Genomic DNA, 21,927 nt, shown 5'->3' with positions numbered 1-21,927 from the left:
GACGTTCTACGCTGAGATTCACGCTTGTGTTGGCCGCCAGCGTTGCTTTGAGAACTCAGCACTACACATATTTGCGTACAAGCAAAGCATCTTGAACTGAGAACTGTCAGTGCAGTGTGCACGCAACCCAGTCCTTCTCGAACGGTCAGTATTGCTTACGGTTTCAGTTGTTATGTACAAGAGGACTCCAATTTATCTTATCTGGGTCAGCGAATCACTTTGATCTTTACAGTTAAACAAAGGCAGATCGAAGCAATTTTGCTTGCCTTCCTCAGTTGTTGACAAAGAAATTTTCAGGTTCCTGTTGTAGAATGCTGTTATCTGTTAGTCTAGTGTGGACTGGCTCCGTGATCTGAAAATTTTGACTACTTGATCTTGAGGGGACGTCGCTTCATAATCCGAACCATAGGGCGATACCAATGGCAAGTGCAACGGCCACCTCGTGCGGATTCCTCTGGATCATATAGGAGCATCAAAACCAAAGTACCAACCAATCAGGACTCATCTTAAGCAGAGTGTACGAACATCAAAGGAAAATGCTAGTAAAACAGGTTGGTGAATTCTCAGCAAATGAGTCACATACTACAGGAAAAGTTGTTCTGAAATGCTGGAAGCATCAAAGCATGGAAACTATCACATTCCTTTCTTTCAAGTTTCAAAGAAGGTGGATGTTTTTCTGTCAAAAAGGTGTCTAACTCCAAATACAAGTCTTTGTGAAAAAACTTCAAAATACAAGAAGATCCAGCAGGCCATTTGATATGTAGAACCTCTTGAAACAAGATTCTATTTCAAAGTAAGCGCTCTCAATTTTTTTTTCTCATACGCAAATTAGCTGATAATTTTGCTAACTGGGCACACCTTGTCTCCTCCGCTCGCTCTCGTGTGTTGAGCGATTGCTAGGTGCTTCCCCTTGCACGCCTCTGGAAGTTTGCCATCGTAAACGCTGCAGATGTAGGCCTCAAAGTTCATGTAATCCTGCAGACTCTAAGTTAGACTGGATTCCTGAAAGCGTAATATTACTACATCTTAGAAAAGAAAAGAAAATGGTCCAGCTTACCTCACCAAGCGGTTTCCCATTAACGACCACCCATGGCACAAACTGATGAGGAGGCTGTAGAGCATTCGTCTCGGCAGCATTCTGCAGCTCAAGCTGTGTAATTCCAGTTTGATTGCTCGTCAGATTGCGGAAACTCAAGGAAGGTATACGAATGTTCTGAAGCATACTGTAAGATTGAACCAGCAGCAGAAAGGCCAGCAACTGTTCACCCCACCTGCCTGCCATATCCTGAGTTGTAGCAGTCAATAACAGGCTGAGAGGCCAGGCCAGTTTCCTGAAAGCAAGACTGCCATGCGTCCCATTTCCGTGTCAGTGCTAAATGCTCAACGCATTGAACGAAAGGGAAATGCTGCTCCTGCATTCAGAGAAATGTATATTATAACGTATAGTTCTCCGATCCTGTATTTTTAAGCTCATTTTTCTCTGGGGAACAGATCTGGGCAGACCCATTGCATAAGTATCAGAAAATTCAGTTCGTCGCACAACTGAATCATTAAAGTCCGAAATAAACGGCAATGTCAAAATTGAACTATTGGAAATTCATTGCCAACAGATGCTTGTATCAGATTAATTTCAGAACCATTTTCATCTCTCACTTTTTTAAAAAAGAAAAATGATGTATTCATGATCCATGGCTATAGACAATACCGCATTAGGCCATAGCCTGATCACACAAGCTTCTATAGCGTTGAGTTGGCACTCGCCCTCTCCATGCTGCAAAACAAAGCAAGTCGACTAGTGGAGTGAGCAAACTGAAGCCTGTTCATCAAAGATAAATAGTTCATCGCTTGCCGTACTAATAATCTCAAAATTTGTGAAAACCATTTCACACGCTCAATTAAGAATGTGAAACCGTACTAGCACAGAAAACACGATATTCCCCATTGCGTTTAACAATGGCCACCAAACTGAATGCGAGTAGCTAGCTGCAGAGTGCAGACTAAGATCAGACTAGATGGACTTCAGTTCTTCCAAAATTTCGCTTGAATTTCTTGAGAAACATATCGAATTCGACTCAAAGAATGCTACGACGGCAGACACTGAGTCACTGACCTGGCAGGTAATGGATCCGTCTGCGGAGACGCGCCCATTGCCGAACGGGACTAGCCTGAGGTCAGCGATGGAGGAGACCCCATCGTGGAAGATCCTGGCGAGGTCGTTCACGACGAACGCGGAGCAGAACGGGCACAGCGTCTCGTAGTAGACCGACACCGGGACTCTCCCGGCGGCGCACACCGGTGAGAGGCAGAGGCAGAGCAGAACGAGGGGGGCGAGGCGGAGAAGAAGAGGAAGTCTTGGGGAAGCCATGGCGACGGAGCAAAGAAAAAGGCGCCACTACCTTTTAGTTTAAGTCGAAGGCTAGGGATATGATGGCCTATGCGCGAGAGATGCTTTTTCCTTCGGAGGGGAAAGGATGGGGACGAGGAGATGCCGATGCGCTTGATCCACTGGAACAAGGCAGATTTTGTTCGGCGATCCCTTTTCCCAGGTTACGCGGGGCAGAGGTTTTTGAGGGGTACGGTGTTGCGATGCTGCTTGCTCCGGATCAAGTGATCCAGCTTTGATTCTTTGCCACCGCAGGTGTATAGTTTCTTCAGAGGTGGGCTCTGCACATCCAAGTTCCAACAGGCAACAGAGACTTATCAAGAAGAACGGTAGCTAATACGCTGGATGGCAAAATTGACTCCTTTTCTCTACCCGAAACTGGCAATAGGACTGGTGATTGGTAGTACAAGGTATCTGAAGATTCAGGTTTTGAAATTGATAGGGTGCAGCCCCAAGTTCAGGGGTGGTATTCTCTACTCTTACATGGGGGCTTAAAAGAAAGATGCATGACAAAGGTATGGAGCCTGATCGAGAGAGATCCGAGATCTGCACAAGACACTTTTCTTTACTCGCCTATGAATGCTTTTGCTTCTTTCTTATCCAGTTCATTTATAGCTTTTCTACTAGTTTTTTTAATGTTTGGTTCCTTGTTCTTTTGCTTTTCAGCCCCAGTAGAGAACTAGTATATTAACAAGAGACAGTGCAAAACATATATCGAGTATTGATGACAATGATGTCATGTCCATGCATTCTGGCATTTTATTTTGTTTCAGCTGGAAGACTATCGCACAGCACTCTTTTTTTCTGAAGAAACATACAACAAGACATGTTTGCAGGCTAGATGAGCCCTTTGTTCCTGAAGCAATCCACAGTCTCCCTGACGGTCTGGTCAAATGGGATGAAACGAACCCCCAAATCGATCAACTTCTTTGAGGGGTCCTTTGCCCTCATCAACCAGCCTTGTTTGTCCTCCTTGACTCTGAAGTAGAAGCAGAATTCAGCAAAAAAAATCGCATGACGCTGCTGCTTATGATGGAAAGCACGCGAGGTGCTCAGAAGTGGATCACCTGTGGACTGGGAATTCAGGATACAGATCGGCAAGTTTGGCGGTGAAGTCGACCAATCGTTCCATGGACGCCAAGCATGAGGAATGTGAGTACTCTATCTTGGCTGTGATGAGTGAATTGTCAACCGTGCAGTGTGATCGTGCGCTTGGTCTTTGGATTGCAAGTACACGGGCGTCGAGTGTCGACGGGGAGCTGCCGTGGAGGTACTGTGGCCCATGGACCGTGCGGTGGACGGCAGTGAAGGGCAGCCGGGACCGGAGCTCGGACCGGGCGGCAGCTGTGGCGTCCACTCCTGGATCGAGGGCGCAAGTGGTGACGGAAGGCGGATTTCTTGGTTTGCGCCACAAAACCAAGGAGGTGGACGACGGTTGAAGACGCCAAGTCGTGGAGGTGACGGGCGTCGATCTCGGGACTGACGGAGGCGACGGGCGTCGACGGCGTCTAGGGCCTCACTGCGGGCGAGGAGGTGACGGGCGTCGGGCGGCGTCTAGGGCCGTCAGAAGGCCGAGGTGGGAACGACGTCTAGGGCCACGGCGTGGAGCCGGGAATCTTACCGCGCGTGAGGTTTTGGCGGTTTTCTCAAAACCGGCCACCGACCCGGGTTTTGCGGACCCTCCAAAACCGCGGACCTGATCTTCATCAAGATAGCGGCATCACGGAGAAGACTTCGTTTCGAAGAAAGAACCTCGGCCGTCGGATGAGATCGTGTACAGGGGGTGCTGCAGGCCAACCGGTCTGACCGGTCCCTGGCACCGGTCTGACCGGTCTAACCAACCGGTCTGACCGGTCCAGCGTACCGGTCTGACCGGTCCCGCGGGTATAAATACCCCTTCACTTGTGTTAGGTTAATTGCGGCTTTTGTAATCTATTCGTGAACTCTTCTATTCTCCAGGCCGCCGCCCCTGCGTCTCCCTCCCTCTGTTCTTCTCTTTAGAGTAGATTTGTTATGGAATTGTGAGACTTTGTATTGGATTTGATTGGGAAAGGAGGCCCCATCCTCCTTGTGCCCTCTGGGCTTTTGAATCAATCCAATCCCGTCCTTCTTGTGCTCTTTTGTGATAGATTTTCGCTTTGATTTTGATGCACATGATCGAGACGGTTCTTTGAGCTCTTTGTAGTGATTCTCATGTTTCTAGCCTCATGCTAAACCCTCTGGAATCATCAGTGCTTCAGAATTGAAGTCCTTGAGCTTTCGAGAAAACCCCAACCCTTTTTGATCTCCCCTCGAATTCTCGAGTTTCTTTGATCTTTAGGACGAGATCTCTTGGGGATATGTTCACGGAGTAGGGGCGAAGTTATCCCCAAAGTTTCATCGATTTTCGTGGTCGTTTGGTTGAGATTCATCGTTTGAATCCAAGTTTTCGGGGGTTTTCTGGGTGCCACCGGTCAGACCGGTAGGCAAGACCGGTCAGACCGGTCTGCTAGTTTTTGAACAGTCGCGACCGGTCAGACCGGTCCAGTGAACCGGTCAGACCGGTCCAGGCAGATCAGTTCTGCAGCTTTCCCGATTCGCTTCCGATCTGCTTCGTGGTTTCACTCGCTCGTTCGAGGCCTTTTGTGTTGGTTTAGCTTTTCCATAGCTAATCCAAACTCTGGTAAGAACGCTTGAGGGTTTGGGTGATTTTCGGGATATAGGCCGACGGTTCGAATTTCGAAGAAATTTTGATCGGTTCCCATTCACCCCCCCCTCTGGTTGCCGGCTTCGGTCCCTCAATTGGTATCAGAACTTTGTTGAGGTTTTCAGTACCTTAACCGGTTCGAAAACCACTTGGCAACCATGACGAGTCTTGGTAAGATCCCGGTATTTTCCGGCGAGGACTATGCCTACTGGAAGGTTCGCATGAGAGCCTTCTTGCAGAGCATGGGAGCCGAGGTCTGGGAAATTACCACGAACCAGCTTTACGAGGTGCTGGCTGTTCGGACCACGCCTCTACAGGTGACCCAGCACGAGGCTAACACCAAGGCCGTCAATGCCTTGTTCGCTAGTGTTTCTCATGCGGAGTTCTCACGCGTCCAGGGTTTTCAGGAAGCCCACAAAATTTGGACGTGCCTTGAGAACTACCACGAGGATACACCTCAGGTGAAGGCCAGACTGTTCGAGACTCACCGGCGTGAGTACGAGAACTTCACACAGGAGCCGGGTGAGAGCATTGACGTGATGTTCAGTCGTTTTCAGTCGATTGTGAACAAAGTCAATGCGAACAGATCTGTTGGTGCCCTTGAGTACACAGAGCACGAGAAGGCTCTCAAGTTGCTTTACACACTTGACCGCTCTGTGTGGGATCTCAAGGTGAACACAATCATTGATTCTGCAGGCTATGAGACTATAACCGTGAACGAGCTTTTTAGCAAGCTCAAGGCCACGGAGGTGGATAACCAGACACGAGCCAAGCTCAATGGTGCCCCTCCTTCCAAGAGCATCGCTCTTGTGACTGGCCCAGGTGGTGGATCGAGCTCTAACGCTAACTTTGCTCTTGGCTTTTCTCTTGCCTCTTTGCCTTCTGTTTCAGATGAGCAGCTGGAGACGCTGGGCGACGACGACTTGTGCCTCCTGATCAGCAAGTTCTAGCGCGTCTACCACAACAGGCAGAGGAAGAAGAACCCCCGGTGCTACAACTGCGGCGATCTGAACCACTTCGTCGCCGATTGCCCCAAGAAGTCCGGCGGTGGCCAGAACAACTCCTTCGACTACTACCGCCACCGCGACCGCGACGAGGGAGGCTCCAACAAGGAGCGTCGGCGCCACAAGCAGCACAGTCGTGACCGGGGAGGACGCTTCGACAAGGAATCGCTCAAGAAGCGCTTCCAGTACAAGGCCAAGAAGCGGGAGAAGTCCTTCCTGGCGTAGCTCAGCGACCTCGACAAGAGCTCCGACACCGACCGCTCTTCTTCACCGACCTCCGACGACGACGACAAGAAGAAGAAGAAGCGGGACAAGGAAGCCACCGGCTTCATCGGCCTTTGCTTGGCGGCCGGTCGGCGCAAGAGCTTCTGCACCATGGCGGGCGAAGCCGATGGTGCTCGTGCGTCTTCGGGTGGACATGCTACACCGACGCACTCCGGCTCTTCTCCTGGATCCGAGAGCGATTCAGAGGTAAACTCCACGATCGAACTGCTTGATACAGAGGTTAGGGAGTTGTACGCCGCTCTCGACAACCAGAAGAGGCTGGTTAAGGAAGCAGCTAGAGAGCGTAGAAAGCTTAGGGCTGAGCTGGCTTGTGCTAGGGAGAAATCTAGTGAGTATGAGTGCGCTGGCTGCAAATCTCACATGAATGATCTTGTTGCTCTCCGTGCCAAGCATGATGAGAACGTCGCGAACTTAGATGTTGCTAAGACTTCGCTTTCTGACGTGTCTCACGAGCTAGCCAAGGCCAAGCTTGAGCTTGAACTTGTCAAGGATGCTCCCATTGTTAGTGATGTACTTGAATGCGATGAGTGTCCTATCTTCAAGTCTGATCTAGCTTCTTTGCAGTCCAAGTTTGCTACTGTTGTTTGTGAACTAGAGGAGCTTAGATCTAGGCCTGCTTTGCTTGGCGCTTGTAAGTTTTGTCCCACGCTTAGGTTGGAGCTAGATGAGAAGAACGCTTTGATCAAGTCTTTTGGAAAGACTAAGGTCGTAGAGTCTAGCCCACCTATTGACTGCTCTGTTTGCCCTGGTTTGATTGCTGATCTGGATAGTCTTGCGGTAGAGAAAGCCAACTTGGAGAATGAGAATACCTATCTTAGGGCGATTCTGAGTTGGGTTTCTAGCAGTGAGCCGCAGTTGGGCATGATGATTAAGCAGTTCAAGCGTGGTGATGGGTTTGGGGTCGGTTACACATACACGAAGTCAGAATTTGACAGGTTGTATGGTAAGATTGGCAAGGCTGCTGGAAACACTACTAGCACGAGTACGCAGCCTTCGCTTGTTGACCCCGCGGATGGTGTGCTTAAAGAACCACCGAAATCACCTCCGCAGTAGCAGGTTTGGGTTCCAAAGCCCAATGCACTGAGGAATCCCCTCGACGCGCTTCCTGCTGCCACAGCCCAGGTTGCCCAGAAGAAGAGGGCTGCTCCTCCCCGTCCGCAGGCTAGGCCTCCACCTCCCAAGCGTGAGTTGAGGTACCACTGCGAGTTCTGTGACAGGGAAGGTCACCTGGAGGAGTTTTGCTTCAGGAGGAAGCGGGCTGTGAGGAGAGAGCAGGAGAGACGGAACGCGGACATGTACTCTGCTTGGGTGCATGGTCCTTCTCGGCGTGGTGATAGGCAAGATGCTAGGGCGCGCCGTGTAGGTGGAGGTCAGGGAGACGGTGGTGGTTACCGTGCTCCAGCGGGTGGTCGCTTTGCCGGTCGTGCTCCTGGTCGTTTTCAGTACGGCTATGGATCACAGGACCGAGGCTTTGGAGGAGGTTTTGGGGCTCCACGCTTTCTCGCGGTGGTATTCGTCAGTCACGCGGTAGACAGGACGGGGGATACGCTTTGCCTGGTTTTGCTAACCCTTCTGTAGAGCAAATGGCTCGACACTGGTTTGCTTCTCACTTTGCTAACCCCAGTGTTGAGACATTTGCTCACCTTTTGTCTCACTACTGATGTGCAGGTCGGAGGCTTGGAGAACAGGTGGATCATGGACTCCGGTTGTTCGCGCCACATGACCGGAAATGACAAATGGTTCTTCAGCCTCATCCCGATGCGCTCAAAGGAGTACATTGTGTTCGGGGATAATGGAAGAGGAAAGGTACGTGGACTTGGCGCTGTTCGAGTTTCTGATCGCTTTACCCTGAGAGAAGTTGCTTTGGTTTCGAATCTTGGCTTTAATTTGCTCTCTGTTTCGCAACTTCTTGATGAGGGGTTTGAGGTTCGCTTCAAGGAGTGTTGCTCGCGTGTTTTGGATTCCAGGGGAGATTTGGTTTGCCGGATTACACCTCGCGATCGGGTTTTCTTGGTTGACTTCTTTGGAACTCCTCTTGGCCCTTCTCACTGCTTGATGGCTGGTCCTTCTTCTGATCTGTGGAAGTGGCATAGGAGACTTGGACATTTGAGCTTTGACTTGTTGTCGAGACTGAGCTCACTTGGCCTGATCCGAGGATTGCCCAAATTGAAGTTTGAAAAGGACCTTGTTTGCCATCCGTGTTGCCACAGGAAGATGATTGCCACTTTACATCCGCCTGTTAATCAGGTGATGACCTCTCACCCTGGAGAGTTGCTACACATGGACACTGTCGGTCCTTCTCGGGTGATGTCTGTTGGTGGGAAGTGGTATGTTCTTGTGATCGTGGACGATTTTTCTCGCTATTCTTGGGTCTTTTTCATGAGAACCAAGGATGAGGCTTTCGAGTTTGTTCGAGACTTGATCTTGAGGTTGAAAAATGAGCTACCCCAGGCCATGAGAGCGATTCGCAGTGATAATGGCACAGAATTAAAAAACGCTCATTTTGACGCCTTTTGCAGTGATCAAGGGCTTGAACACCAGTATTCTTCTCCCTACACTCCACAGCAGAATGGAGTTGTAGAGCGGAAGAATCGGACGCTGGTAGAGATGGCGAGGACGATGCTCGATGAGCATAGGACTCCTCACAAATACTGGGCTGAGGCGGTTAACACTGCTTGTTACGTGTCCAACCGCATTTTCTTGCGTGCTTTCATGCATAGGACTTCTTATGAGTTGCGGTGTGGACGCCAGCCCCGTGTTGACCATCTCAGAGTTTTCGGTTGCCGGTGCTTTGTGCTGAAAGATGGAAATCTTGATAAGTTTGAGTCTCGCTCGTCTGACGGTATTTTTCTCGGTTATGCTTCTCACTCTAGAGCGTACCGTGTGCTGATTATTGATACTAACATCGTAAGAGAGACTTGTGAAGTCACTTTCGACGAGACTGCACCGTGCAATTCTTCTGTCTTTGAAGTTGCAGGAGATGATGAGCTCGGCACCTCTATCTTTGAAGATGAGGAGGAAGAAGCTGCAGATGGCGATGCTGAGGCTACCACGCGTACTATGGACCCAGCTATCTCTGCCACGAGGTCGGACGATGACGACGGCCCCGACCCGACTACGTCTACTTCTCGGGGGCTGTTCGAGGAGGCGACTCAGGCTTCACCAGCTGCACCTGAGGAGACACCAGCTTTGGTTGAGGAGGAGGCGACTTCGACACGGGAAGCACCGCGACACATTCAGCGTCGCCATCCACCTCAACAGATGCTAGGTGATCTCAACGAGCGAGTCACCAGGTCCAAGGTAACAAGTATCGCTGGCTTTGCTCATTCAGCATTTGTTGCCTCTTTTGAGCCCAAAGATATTGGACACGCTCTTTCTGATTCTAATTGGGTCAATGTCATGTATGAGGAACTTGAAAATTTTGAGAGAAACCAAGTTTGGGTCTTAGTCGAGCCTCCACCTGTTTCTAATTCCATCGGAACGAAGTGAGTTTTCAAAAATAAGCAGGGTGAGGATGGTTTGGTTGTTCGAAACAAGGCTCGTCTTGTTGCCCAGGGGTTTTGCCAAAAAGAGGGTATTGATTTTGAGGAAACTTTTGCCCCTGTTGCTCGTTTGGAAGCTATTCAAATCTTTCTTTTATTTGCTGCTTCCAAGGGTTTTAAGGTTTTCCAAATGGATGTTAAATCTGTCTTCTTGAATGGTTTTATCGAAGAAGAGGTTTATGTGAAGCAACCCCCTGGTTTCGAAAATCCCAAGTTTCCAAACCGTGTTTATAAACTTCAGAAAGCTCTTTACGGTTTGAAACAGGCACCTAGAGCTTGGTATGATAGATTGAAAACCTTTTTGCTAGCTCAGGGCTTCAAAATGGGATGTGTTTATAAAACTTTGTTCCTCATGCGATCTGGCACTGATTTTTTTAGTCCAGATATACGTGGATGATATTATCTTTGGTGGCTCTTCTCACTCTCTTGTCTCCAAGTTTTCTGAGCAGATGTCCAGGGAGTTTGAGATGAGCATGATGGGTGAGTTGCAGTTCTTCCTCGGGCTGCAGATCAAGCAAACTCCTCAGGGCACTTTTGTCCATCAAGCCAAGTACACTAGAGACTTGCTGCGGAAGTTCGACATGAGTGACTTGTCTCCTCAGCCGACTCCGATCAGTACATCTACGGCGCTTGATGAGGACTTGGACGGCGAGGCGGTGGATCAGAAGGAGTACAGGAGCATGATCGCCTCTCTCCTGTACCTGACGGCGACGCGACCGGACATCCAGTTCGGCGTCTGCCTCTGCGCGGTATTAGGCTTCGCCGCGCACCTCCCACAGGCAGGTGGGGAAACACATCTTCAGGTATCTGAAATTCACCCCTGAATTTGGTCTTTGGTATTCTGCGGATTCTTCTCTGGTTTTGGTGGGCTTTTCTGATGCCGATTTCGGTGGGTGTCGGTTGGATCGCAAGTCGACATCTGGCACTTGTCAATTTCTCGGTACATCTTTGGTGTCTTGGTCCTCTCGCAAGCAGGCTAGCGTAGCGCTTTCTTCCACAGAAGCTGAGTATGTTGCCGCTGCTAGCTGCTGCTCCCAGATACTTTGGATGAAACAAACCTTGCAGGATTATGGCTTGAGTTTCGGTAGGGTTCCCATCTTTGTAGACAATATGTCAGCCATTAGCATTGCAAAGAACCCTGTCCTACACTCCAGAACCAAGCACATAGACATCCGGTTCCATTTCCTGCGAGACAACCATGAGAGAGGACACATAGACCTGATCCATGTCCCTTCAAAGAGGCAAACCGCAGATATCCTCACCAAACCGCTAGAGCAGAACACCTTTGCTCGCTTGCGAGGGGAGCTTGGGGTTTGTTACCCCTTTTGATTGCTGACTTTTCTTTGGTTAGGTTTGTAGATTTTGCTTTGCTTCTCTTGGTTTTCTAGATTTAGTAGTTGCATTGTGCATATGCATTGTACATGTTTACCTTTTGCATTGCCTCACTTGCACTAGCATTCTTGTATACATTGCTATGATCTTCTAGTGCCTGTTAGTGTGAGTTGATAAACTTGATCATGTATAGCTTGCTCCATTGTGTATATGACATCATCTGAAAACATGATCACCATGTCTTGGCTACTAGCATGTTAGGGCGTGTTGATATGCTTTGCTGTCTTATTCATGCTAGTGTGGCTTTTCGTTCAGCAATTCATACTTGAAATGATCTAAATCTGATAAATTTGCTTGAACAGTTCTTGAAATGGATTGAAAAGATCTAGGTGGGATTGCTTATCGCACTGATCGAGCTTTCGGGATGGCTCACTTTGCACTTGTGAGAACCCGGGCAAGGTTGTGCATGACTGAAACGAGTGCTTTAAGTTTCTGATTGTCTTCTGGCATAGGCTTGGCCTTGTTGCTAAGTAAAGCATGACAAACTTTCAACCCCTGGCATTAAGAATTGATTGCTAAAAATTTGATTGAAAAAAGAATGTTGGCAACTTGTTTTGGCTGGTTTGGCTCACCTGTATGAGTTTGAGTAGCACTGCTTTCCATTCCCTACTTGTTAGTGCTAGATCTTGGGTGATGCTTTTATTTCTCCTAAACTGAACTTGCCTAGCTCTAGACTGATTTGATATACTCTGTTGAGCTAGATGCAGGTCTTGTTTATGGATGCACACATGCTTGTGACTAGATGTTGCTCATATCCTTGTATTCCTGAATGCTTTCACTTACACCTCCTGCATTGCATTCTTTGCATAGCATCTGTTCAGGGGAGTCTCAGCTTCAGGGGGAGCTTTAGGTCTTTTTAGGCTTAATGTGTGCATGTGCCAACAAGGGGGATAATTTTTGGGAGAAGTGATCGAACAAGGGGGAGACTTGTTTGATTTTTGAAAAACTTGTTGTGCACAGGGCTTTGAGAGTGCATCATTTTGGGAGAGTTGCACTTGTGAGAGGGAAAAACTTTGGTTGGGGAGTTTCTGTTTTGGTTTTGGCTCCTGGTTTTCCTCGTTTTCCTTCTGCTTCTTGCATGACTGCATCGAGCGTTACCTCTGTCTTTGAGGAGTCATGTTTTGGCTTTTGATCGATTGCGTCGAGCCTTTGCCCTTGTCTTAGGGGATCAATTTTGCTTGAGTAAGTGACTGTTCTTGCCCTTCTGAGCTTTTCGTCACTTTCTTGTGCTCCTTTGTTCTTTTATGGTTTCACTTCTCTTGGTTCGTTTGTGGTGTGTTGACAATGCACTCATCAAGGGGGACATTGAGGAATGTGAGTACTCTATCCTGGCTGTGATGAGTGAATTGTCAACCGTGCGGTGTGATCGTGCGCTTGGTCTTTGGATTGCAGGTACACGGGCGTCGAGTGTCGACGGGGAGCTGCCGTGGAGGTGCTGTGGCCGATGGACCGTGCGGTGGACGGCGGTGAAGGGCAGCCGGGACCGGAGCTCGTACCGGGCGGCAGCTGTGGCGTCCACTCCTGGATCGAGGGCGCAAGCGGCGACGGAAAGCGGGTTTCTTGTTTTGCGCCACAAAACCAAGGAGGCGGACGACGGTTGAAGACGCCAAGTCGTGGAGGTGACGGGCGTCGGTCTCGGGACTGATGGAGGCGACGGGCGTCGACGACATCTAGGGCCTCGCTGCGGGCGAGGAGGTGACGGGCGTCGGGCGGCGTCTAGTGTCGTCATAAGGCCGAGGCGGGAACGGCGTCTAGAGCCACGACGTGGAGGCGGGAATCTTCCCGCGCATGAGGTTTTGGCGGTTTTCTCAAAACTGGCCACCGACCCTGGTTTCGCGGACCCTCCAAAACCGCGGACCTGATCTTCATCAAGATAGCGGCATCGCGGAGAAGACTTCGTTTCGAAGAAAGAATCTCGGCCGTCGGATGAGATCGAGTACAGGGGGTGCTGCAGGCCAACCGGTCTGACCGGTCCCTAGCATCGGTCAGACCGGTCTAACCAACCGGTCTGACCAGTCGCGCGGGTATAAATACCCCTTGACTTTCGTTAGGTTAATTGCGGCTTTTGTAATCTATTTGTGAACTCTTCTGTTCTCCAAGCCGCCGCCCCTGCGTCTCCCTCCCTCTGTTCTTCTCTTTAGAGTAGATTTGTTATGGAATTGTGAGACTTTGTATTGGATTTGATTGGGAAAGGAGGCGCCATCCTCCTTGTGCCCTCTGGGCTTTTGAATCAATCCAATCCCATCCTTCTTGTGCTCTTTTGTGATGGATTTTCGTTTTGATTTTGATGCACATGATCGAGACGGTTCTTTGAGCTCTTTGTAGTAATTCCCATGTTTCTAGCCTCATGCTAAATCCTCTGGAATCACCAGTGCTTCAGAATTGAAGTCCTTGAGCTTTCGAGAAAACCCCAACTCTTCTTGATCTCCCCTCGAATTCTCGAGTTTTTTTTATCTTTAGGACGAGATCTCTTGGGGATATGTTCACGGAGTAGGGGCGAAGCTATCCCCCAAGTTTCATCGATTTTCGTGGTCGTTTGGTTGAGATTTATCGTTTGAATCCAAGTTTTCGGGGAATTTTCTGAGTGCCACCGGTCAGACCGGTAGGCAAGACCGGTCAGACCGGTCTGCTAGTTTTTGAACAGCCGCGACCAGTCAGACCGGTCCAGGCAGATCAGTTCTGCAGTTTTCCCGATTCGCTTCCGATCTGCTTCGTGGTTTCACTCGCTCGTTCGAGGACTTTTGTGTTGGTTTAGCTTTTCCATAGCTAATCCAAACTCTGGTCAGAACGCTTGAGGGCTTGGGTGATTTTCGGGATATAGGTCGACGGTTCGAATTTCGAAGAAATTTTGATCGGCTCCCATTCACCCCCTCTGGTCGCCGGCTTCGATCCCTCAAATCACAGGTGGCGTCCCTGCGCGGATGGGTTCTCGTACAGCGCCATAGCAGATCGAGCCACATCTCTGACGTCGACCCACCCCGTGTAGACGGCGTCCAGCTCAAGCTCCTGGCCTGGTACAAATTTGCGCCGTCAGAGAACTATTTGTACCATGTGTTCATCATGTTGCAAATTTGGAACTAAGATTGACGTTGCAAATGACAAACCTCGCAGGAGCTGCAGCAGAATGTTGAGACTGGTGTTGATCGACGGCGTGAAAAATGGGCCCAGCGTCGTCCCTGGATTCAGCACAACCAGCTGCAAGCCCTCCTGCTCGGCGAATTCCCACGCGGCCTTCTCCGCCAGTGTTTTAGAGACGTTGTACCAAATCTGCACCTCGAAGACGTTTTTGTACAGGATCATGAAAGTCTGTACCATTGTTGTGTGCATCACTTGAACAAATCATTAAAGTCCTAAATTGCTCATTTTATTTTAATATGCAAACACCATAACAGGCATTACCTACATCTAGCAACATTGTACGCCTGTACCTGACGTTTCTTGAGGAGCTCGACGTCGGCCCAGCAGTCATCCTCTGCTATCGCCTCATCCGCCGGCCAGGAAGGGTTGGGCACCATGGCCGACTTGGACGACATGAGCACGACGCGGGCGACGCCGCAGTCCTTGGCGGCGCGGAGGACGCTGAGCGTGCCCTTCACCGCAGGCTCCAGCAGCTCCTTCTGCGAGCATCGGGACGGAGTCACAATACGAAAGAGACAGCAGGCAGAAGGGGATGATCGATCACGCAGAAGAAGAAGAAGAATTGTGTTGCGTCCGGATCTCGCGCCCGCAGTGCCAGAGGGGACGCCAGGTGGAAGACGCCGCGGGCGCCGTCGATCGCCGGCCGCATGGAGGAGGCCGGGTCGAGGAGGTCCATCTGGAACAGCCGCAGGCGCGTGTCCGCGCCGTCCAGGGCCCGCAGGTGCTTCGTCTCGCCCTCATCATCTGCAAGGGGGAGAAAATTAAAATTCCGTCAAGAACAAGAAACGATCTCCATTTCATCTGGCGCGCGGAGCAAAGAGGGAGCATGTTACCAAGGCTCTTGACGGTGGCGTGGACGGCGTAGCCGCGGTCGAGGAGGAGGCGGACGAGCCAGGAGCCGATGAAGCCGCTGCCGCCCGTCACGCAGACGAGGTGGCGGCCGCCGCCGGTACCCTCCATTTCGTCGTTGATTCGTGGCCTGACCGTGTGCCGCTAGCTCTATGCAAGCCACTCTCGTTCCTCCAAGCAATGTATAGAAGAGAGGAGAGCAGCTGCCGATTTCTTCTTGATTAAAAAACGCATAAACCGGCATGGTAGGCGATGGTCTGATGGCAGGTCCGGGCGTCCGGCGTGGAGAAAAGGACCGGGGGCACGTTTAGTCTTTGGCGGGAACGACGCGGCTGCAAGGGTTGAGGCCGACGGCCATGCCATTGTTGCTCCGTTGTTACCACACATTTTGTATTTGTATTGATCATAAGATTACATATTTATACGTGTACATCAGGCCTAGCTAGTAGATAGAGCTAAAGATAATCCCAAACATAGTGTCTATATTAGTATCCATGTTGCCATATCATCAAGATATGGGTTTATTCTTGTTGTAGGTTTCTATTGAACTCTCTCTCTCTGCTCCATCTATCATATTTATTCTCCATTTATTTATTTATTCTCCATTTATTTATTATGAAGATACCACCTCACGCTCGCTGCACAGCTTGATAGTGTTCAGCACATAGATTTTCATGTTGACACTGAATTTTGTATGAGGCCCGATTTCTTTCTCTCTCCACTCTCTCTTATTTATTATGATCCCGCGTAAACTAAAATCCTACTCCCTCCGTACCAAATATAAGTGTCATTTAGCCTTCAATTTTTTTCTCACGAAGAGTGTTCTTTTATAGTATAGTAAAGTTCATCTAATTAAAGCAATATAAAATACTAAGAAAGAACTGTATAGGGGAGGGCATATAACCAATTAAAAGACTTAAATAGATGTTATTTTTCTGGTTCTAATACATTTTTATTTTAGATAACCAAATAAATAGCGCGGTTCTCAGTCACAACTGCTATAGTTAAGTAGGACTAAGAGCATCTCCAAGAGCTCTTATATCTATGAATAGTTAAAATCCTGATATAGCTATTATGTAAAATAAAATAGCTAGTGAAAAAGAGATCAAATCCAACAGTTTCTCCAAAATCCAAAAAGGAATGGCTAGCACTCAACGCTAGGCAAAGATGCCTAGCGGCATCCTTTGGATAGAAAACGAGGTAGATAGAGTTTCTGTTGGATAGGGGTTTTTTGTCTTCTTTTTCTTTGTTTAGAAATCTCACCCAAGATACAAGAGCTCTTGGAGATACTCTAATATGGTCATTTTTATTTCTTTTGTAAAATCACCATGATCCTACACGCCCCCTAACAAAGAGAAAAAAATAGCAGCGCAGCTGTGGATGATTGAATCATGCCCGATGGGCCAAGTTCTGATGATTGAATCCAATGAAAGTGTCTGCGATATAGCGCATCTCCTCAGCCGTGTTCCCCGCCATCACGTCCATCATGTAGGACTCAACCACCATGGTGAGCGGTGTTGGGATAATGATCTGTGAGCTTAAACAGTAAGCTCATTAAATGAATGAACAGTAAAGTGATAAGATAAGCTAATAAAGGAAAATCAATGAACGGAAACGAACGTTCCCGTGCCGTCCTGATCAGGGACGGCAACCGACCCAACAATGGCGGTTCCCCCCGGTGTGCAACGAGTATAAATAACGGGGTGAGAACCCCGTTCAAGGTACTGATCGCCTGGACGTTGCCAACACCGGGGAAATCACACAACCGACACACGCACACACACTAAGAACACACACAGAGGCAAGTGATGGGAGGCCCTAGTGACCAAAGTATGTGCATCTCATGTCATCTATGTGGTTCCATTTTTAGCTTAAGATCCTAGAATATCTAACAATGGCATCAAGAGCCTGGTTAGCATCGAATTGGAACCCTATATAGTACTCTGAGCACACAAATCATGCTTAACCTAAGTGATTTTGTTCATCTTTTATAAGCTTATGCCTCTGTCATGAAGAATTAAACCCAAATCTTGCAAGCCCGAAGCCCTAACCCTAGCCAAACCCCAAAACCCCCAAATCTAAGAAACCCTAACCCTAAGATCTAAAGAAGAGGGTCGAGGACTTACCTAAAGGGCCTTCTAGGCCACCACCGTCGCCATGGCTACCGCCATGGCCGTCACTGATGGCGAGCGCGCGCTCGGGACTTGGTCCCGAGTGGCCTCGCGCCCCCCGCACCAACGGCACCGACCCCTCGAGCGCGCCATGAGGCTGAGGTGGCCAGCCGCCGGCTGGATCTGAAGTTCGCCGCCGCCGCCGCCGCGGATCTACGCGCGGCCAGCAAGGTGCCCTTAGGGCACCGTCAAGCAACTCTCGATGAAGCTGCATGCCCGCGTTCACGGCACGCAGCTCTGGCGAGCGGAGCTCGGCAGTGCTGTCTCCTTCCTCCGCGCTGGTGAGGCACTCGGCGCCGCTCGCCGCCGTCGCTCGCTTCGCCCTCCGCTCGCTCGGCGCCGGGTGGAGAAGAGAGAGAAGAGAAGGGAGAAAATGATTAGGGTTTGGGGGGCTCGCAGCCGACCGGCCTTTTAAGGCGGCGCGCACGCGACGTCGACCGTCGGATGAGATCCGACGGTGCACGCGTCCCGCGGCCGGAACGGGCCGGCGGAGGCCGGCAGGGGGAGGCGGTTTCCCGGCCCAGGCCCAGGTTTTTGGGCCTGGAGCCCGGGAAGTTTAAGGGGGCGCCAAAACGGGCTGGGCCGAAAACGGCCTGGGCCGAAATTTGATGTTTGGGCCGTTTTTATTATGGAAAAATTACGAAATGAATAATGGGCTGCATAGTGTTGGGCTTAAAAGCTTTGGGCTGCATAGTAACGGGCTGAAAAAGCTTATTGGCCAAAATAATGCTGAAATTTAGGCTATAAATATTGTTTTATCTTTAAGCATTATGGTTATAAATGTTATTTCATGTTTAATTCTTTAAAGATGTTTTATTGTGTTTTAGCAATTAATGATACAAATAATAATTAGACTTATTATATGATGAAATTTTCTTATGTTTATTTAATTTTTATGATGATTACATTATGTTTATTATTCAAAGTTATTATTTTATGTGTTATAAATTATATCCGCTGCAAATAATTACTCTGACTAAGTGTGGCAAATAATTGTCATTCTGGCCAAAGCTGATTGACACTTATTTGGTCACAAAATTTTATTAATTCAAATCAATTCTGGCCAAAGCTGATTTGATTGAATTAATAAAAGAAGTTCATAAAATTCAATAAAGTGTGGTTTGTATTTATTATTCTGGCCAAAGCTGATTAATAAATACTTATTCGCAAAATTTTGTTGTTCTCATTTATTTTTGGCCAAAGCTGATTTGAATTTGATCAATAAAAGAAGATGCTTATTTAATGATGTTGATTCTCTCTTATGCAGCGTCTCAAATTGCCAGTGTCTTAGGCAATATTGAGCAGCTTAATGGAAGCAACTATGCTTTATGGAAGGAGAAGCTGGAGATCACTCTAGCTCTGCTGGATATTGATTATGCCCTCCATAAGGATCCTCCGGTTGAGCCTAAACCAGAGGATGAAAATTATGAAGTCCTGAAAAAGGAATATGATGAAGAAAAGGCAAAATGGAGTGTTTCAAATCGTAAATGCCTTATGATCATTAGAAGCTCCATTATTGATATAATAAGAGGAGCAATTCCTGATACTCAGTCTGCCAGGGATTATCTTACTAAGATTGAGGAGCAATTCAAAGGCTCCTCTAAAGCTTATGCCACCACCCTCATCAAAAGGTTGGTGTGTGAAAAATATGATGCAACTGGCAGTCTAAGGGAGCACATTATGAAGAAATGTCACATGGCTTCCAAGCTTAAGTCAATGGAGATGGAAATCTCTGATGGTTTTCTTGTCCATTTCATTATGTCGTCACTGTCCCAGGAGTTCTCTCCATTTGTGATCAACTACAACTCTATGAAAATAAAGTGGGGTATTGATGAGTTGATTGCCATGTGTGTGCAAGAAGAAGAAAAAATGCTTAAGGCAGAAAGGATTGATCATGCTAATCAATTCAAGCATTCTGAAAAGAAAAGGTATAAGAAATTTAAGAAGGAATACTTGAAGCCTAAGCCTGGTCAATTCAAAGAAAAGGGGCAATCTTCTAAGCAAGGCCAGCAGAACAAGCCAGCAGGTGGCTCCAGTGGAGAGGAAAAAGAAAAAGATCCCGAAGGATGCCACTTTTGTGGAAAAAGTAGACACTGTCAGAGGGACTGCATTGGCTTTATGAGATGGCTCAATAAGAAAGGTACTGATGTTATAACTTTTGTTGATGAATCCCTTTATATTGATTATGCCATCGACTCTTGGTGGATTGACTCAGGTGCAACAATTCACGTTGCAAACTCTTTACAGGGTTTCGCTACGAGGAGGACCCTAAGAAGAGGGGAAAGAAGAATTAGAGTTGCTAATGGAGTTGAAGCAGAAGTCAAGGCCATTGGAGACTTCACTCTTACTCTTCATACTGGCTTTAGACTTCAACTAAATGATGTTCTTTATGTATCCTCTATGAAAAGAAACTTAGTTTCTGTTTCATCCTTAGATGATAGTGGTTATCGTTGTACTTTTGGAGACCATAGATGTATAATTATGTATGACAATAAAGAGGTTGGTCTCGCCGTTAGACGGGAACAACTTTAATGAGACTTCTTCGAAATTATGGCACTACCGTTTAGGCCATATTTCGAGGGGGGGGGGGAATTGAGCATCTCATTAAAGAAGATATCCTCCATATTTTGGATTTCTCGGATGCAAATGTTGAACATTGCATTGATTGCATCAAAGGAAAATATGCAAAGAAAATCAAGAAAGGTGCAAACCGAAGCACGGGAGTTTTGGAAATAATCCACACAGATATTTGTGGTCCTTTTAATGTAAATCAGTGGATGGTTTTGATTCTTTCATCACATTCACTGATGACTACTCCCACTATGGATATATTTATCCAATTAAAGAAAGATCTGAGGCATTAGACAAGTTCAAAATTTTCAAAGCAGAAGTTGAGAATCAACATGATCGAAAGATCAAAATTGTAAGGTCCGATCGTGGTGGAGAATAATATGGAAGGCATACACCTTATGGCCAAACTCCTGGACCTTTTGCAAGGTTTTTGGAAGAAAATGGCATAAAAGCCCAGTACTCTGCACCGGGTGAACCACAACAAAATGGAGTAGCTGAAAGGCGTAATTGCACTCTAATGGATATGGTACGAAGTATGATGAGTCACTCCATTTTGCCTGTGAATTTATGGATGGAAGCTCTAAAGACAGCTGCACACATTCTTAATAGAGTTCCCAGCAAATCAGTTCCTAAGACACCTTTTGAATTATGGACTGGGAAGAAACCAACTCTAAATTATTTACATGTGTGGGGCTGCCCTGCTGAAGCTCGAGTTTTCAATCCAAATATGGGAAAATTAGACCCCAAGACAATCAGTTGTCATTTTATTGGTTATCCTGATAAGTCAAAGGCATATTGATTTTATTGCCCGAATCAGTTTACTAAGTTTGTTGAAACAAGACACGCTGTGTTCTTGGAAGATGAAGTGATCAGGGGGAGCATGACTCCCAGGGAAATTGATTTAGAAGAAAAACGGGAATATGTTCCAATGCCCATAACTCAAGATCCTATTTCCCTGTGCATGCTGATGTTGCACCTCAAGTCCAAAGGACTGTTGATACAACACCTGTTGAAACTCCTGCAACCACTTCAAGTATTGCACCTAATGATGAGTCTAATGAGGATATTCAACAGCCTCCAGTTGTGATGAATGAGCAAAATAATGAGCAACCACTAAGAAGGTCACAACGAGAAAGAAGATCAGCTAATCCTAGTGATTATGTCACTTATATGAGTGAAGATACGAATGAGTTGATATTGGACGATGATCCCTCATCATTTAAAGAGGCCATGAATAATGAGCATTCATCTGAATGGCTTGATGCTATGAAAGATGAAATGGAATCCATGAATGTTAATGAAGTATGGGACTTAGTAGAAATCCCTAAGGGAGCCAAAACAGTAGGCTGCAAATGGGTTTACAAGACTAAACGTGACTCCAAGGGTAATATCGAAAGGTTCAAAGCAAGACTCATGGCAAAAGGTTTTACACAGAGGGAAGTCATTGATTACAATGAAACCTTCTCCCCTGTTTCTTCTAAAGACTCATTCAGAATCATCATGGCACTTGTGGCTCATTATGATTTGGAGTTGCATCAAATGGATGTTAAAACGGCATTCCTGAATGGTGATTTGTATGAGAATGTATACAAGGCACAACCTGAGGGTTTTGTTGTGGAAAGAAAGGAACATTTGGGATGTAAATTGAAGAAATCCATTTATGGGTTGAAACAAGCGTCAAGACAATGGTACCTTAAGTTTGATCAAATTATCAGAGAATTTGGTTTTGAAGAGAATAAAAGGGATAACTGCATTTATGCTAAGTTTAGGGGAGTAAATTCATCTTTCTGATATTATATGTGGATGATATACTCCTGGCCAGCAGTGATAAGAATTTACTGCTGGAAACAAAGAGGTTCCTTACCTCCAAATTTGAGATGAAAGATCTCGATGAAGCTACTTATGT

The 21,927-nt window shown here is 47.6% G+C and overlaps 1 protein-coding gene and 1 pseudogene across 2 annotated transcripts; both read right to left on the bottom strand.

The window, feature by feature from the left end:
* Positions 1-170: 170 nt before the first annotated feature.
* LOC120708529 (gamma-interferon-responsive lysosomal thiol protein-like) lies at positions 171-2,637 on the bottom strand. Of its 2 annotated transcripts, XM_039993826.1 has the most exons (6): positions 2,111-2,637; positions 1,706-1,771; positions 1,272-1,412; positions 1,058-1,150; positions 859-975; positions 171-454 (listed from the first exon to the last, which is right to left on the bottom strand). In XM_039993826.1, the coding sequence occupies exons 1-6, from the start codon at positions 2,363-2,365 to the stop codon at positions 392-394; spliced, it is 735 nt and encodes a 244-aa protein (XP_039849760.1). In that variant the 5' UTR covers positions 2,366-2,637; the 3' UTR covers positions 171-391. The 2 variants fall into 2 exon arrangements, with proteins under 2 accessions (XP_039849760.1, XP_039849761.1); XM_039993827.1 differs by lacking the exon at positions 171-454 and having other exon boundaries at positions 538-975; positions 2,111-2,630.
* A 431-nt stretch (positions 2,638-3,068) lies between these two features.
* On the bottom strand, positions 3,069-15,716 carry LOC120708531 (annotated as a pseudogene).
* Between the last annotated feature and the right edge of the window lie 6,211 nt (positions 15,717-21,927).

This window comes from Panicum virgatum, chromosome 5K, assembly GCF_016808335.1.
Source record: "Panicum virgatum strain AP13 chromosome 5K, P.virgatum_v5, whole genome shotgun sequence".
NCBI classification, from domain to species: domain Eukaryota; kingdom Viridiplantae; phylum Streptophyta; class Magnoliopsida; order Poales; family Poaceae; genus Panicum; species Panicum virgatum.
Note: the sequence above shows the minus strand (reverse complement) of the source record. Positions and strands in the feature narration are given on the sequence as shown.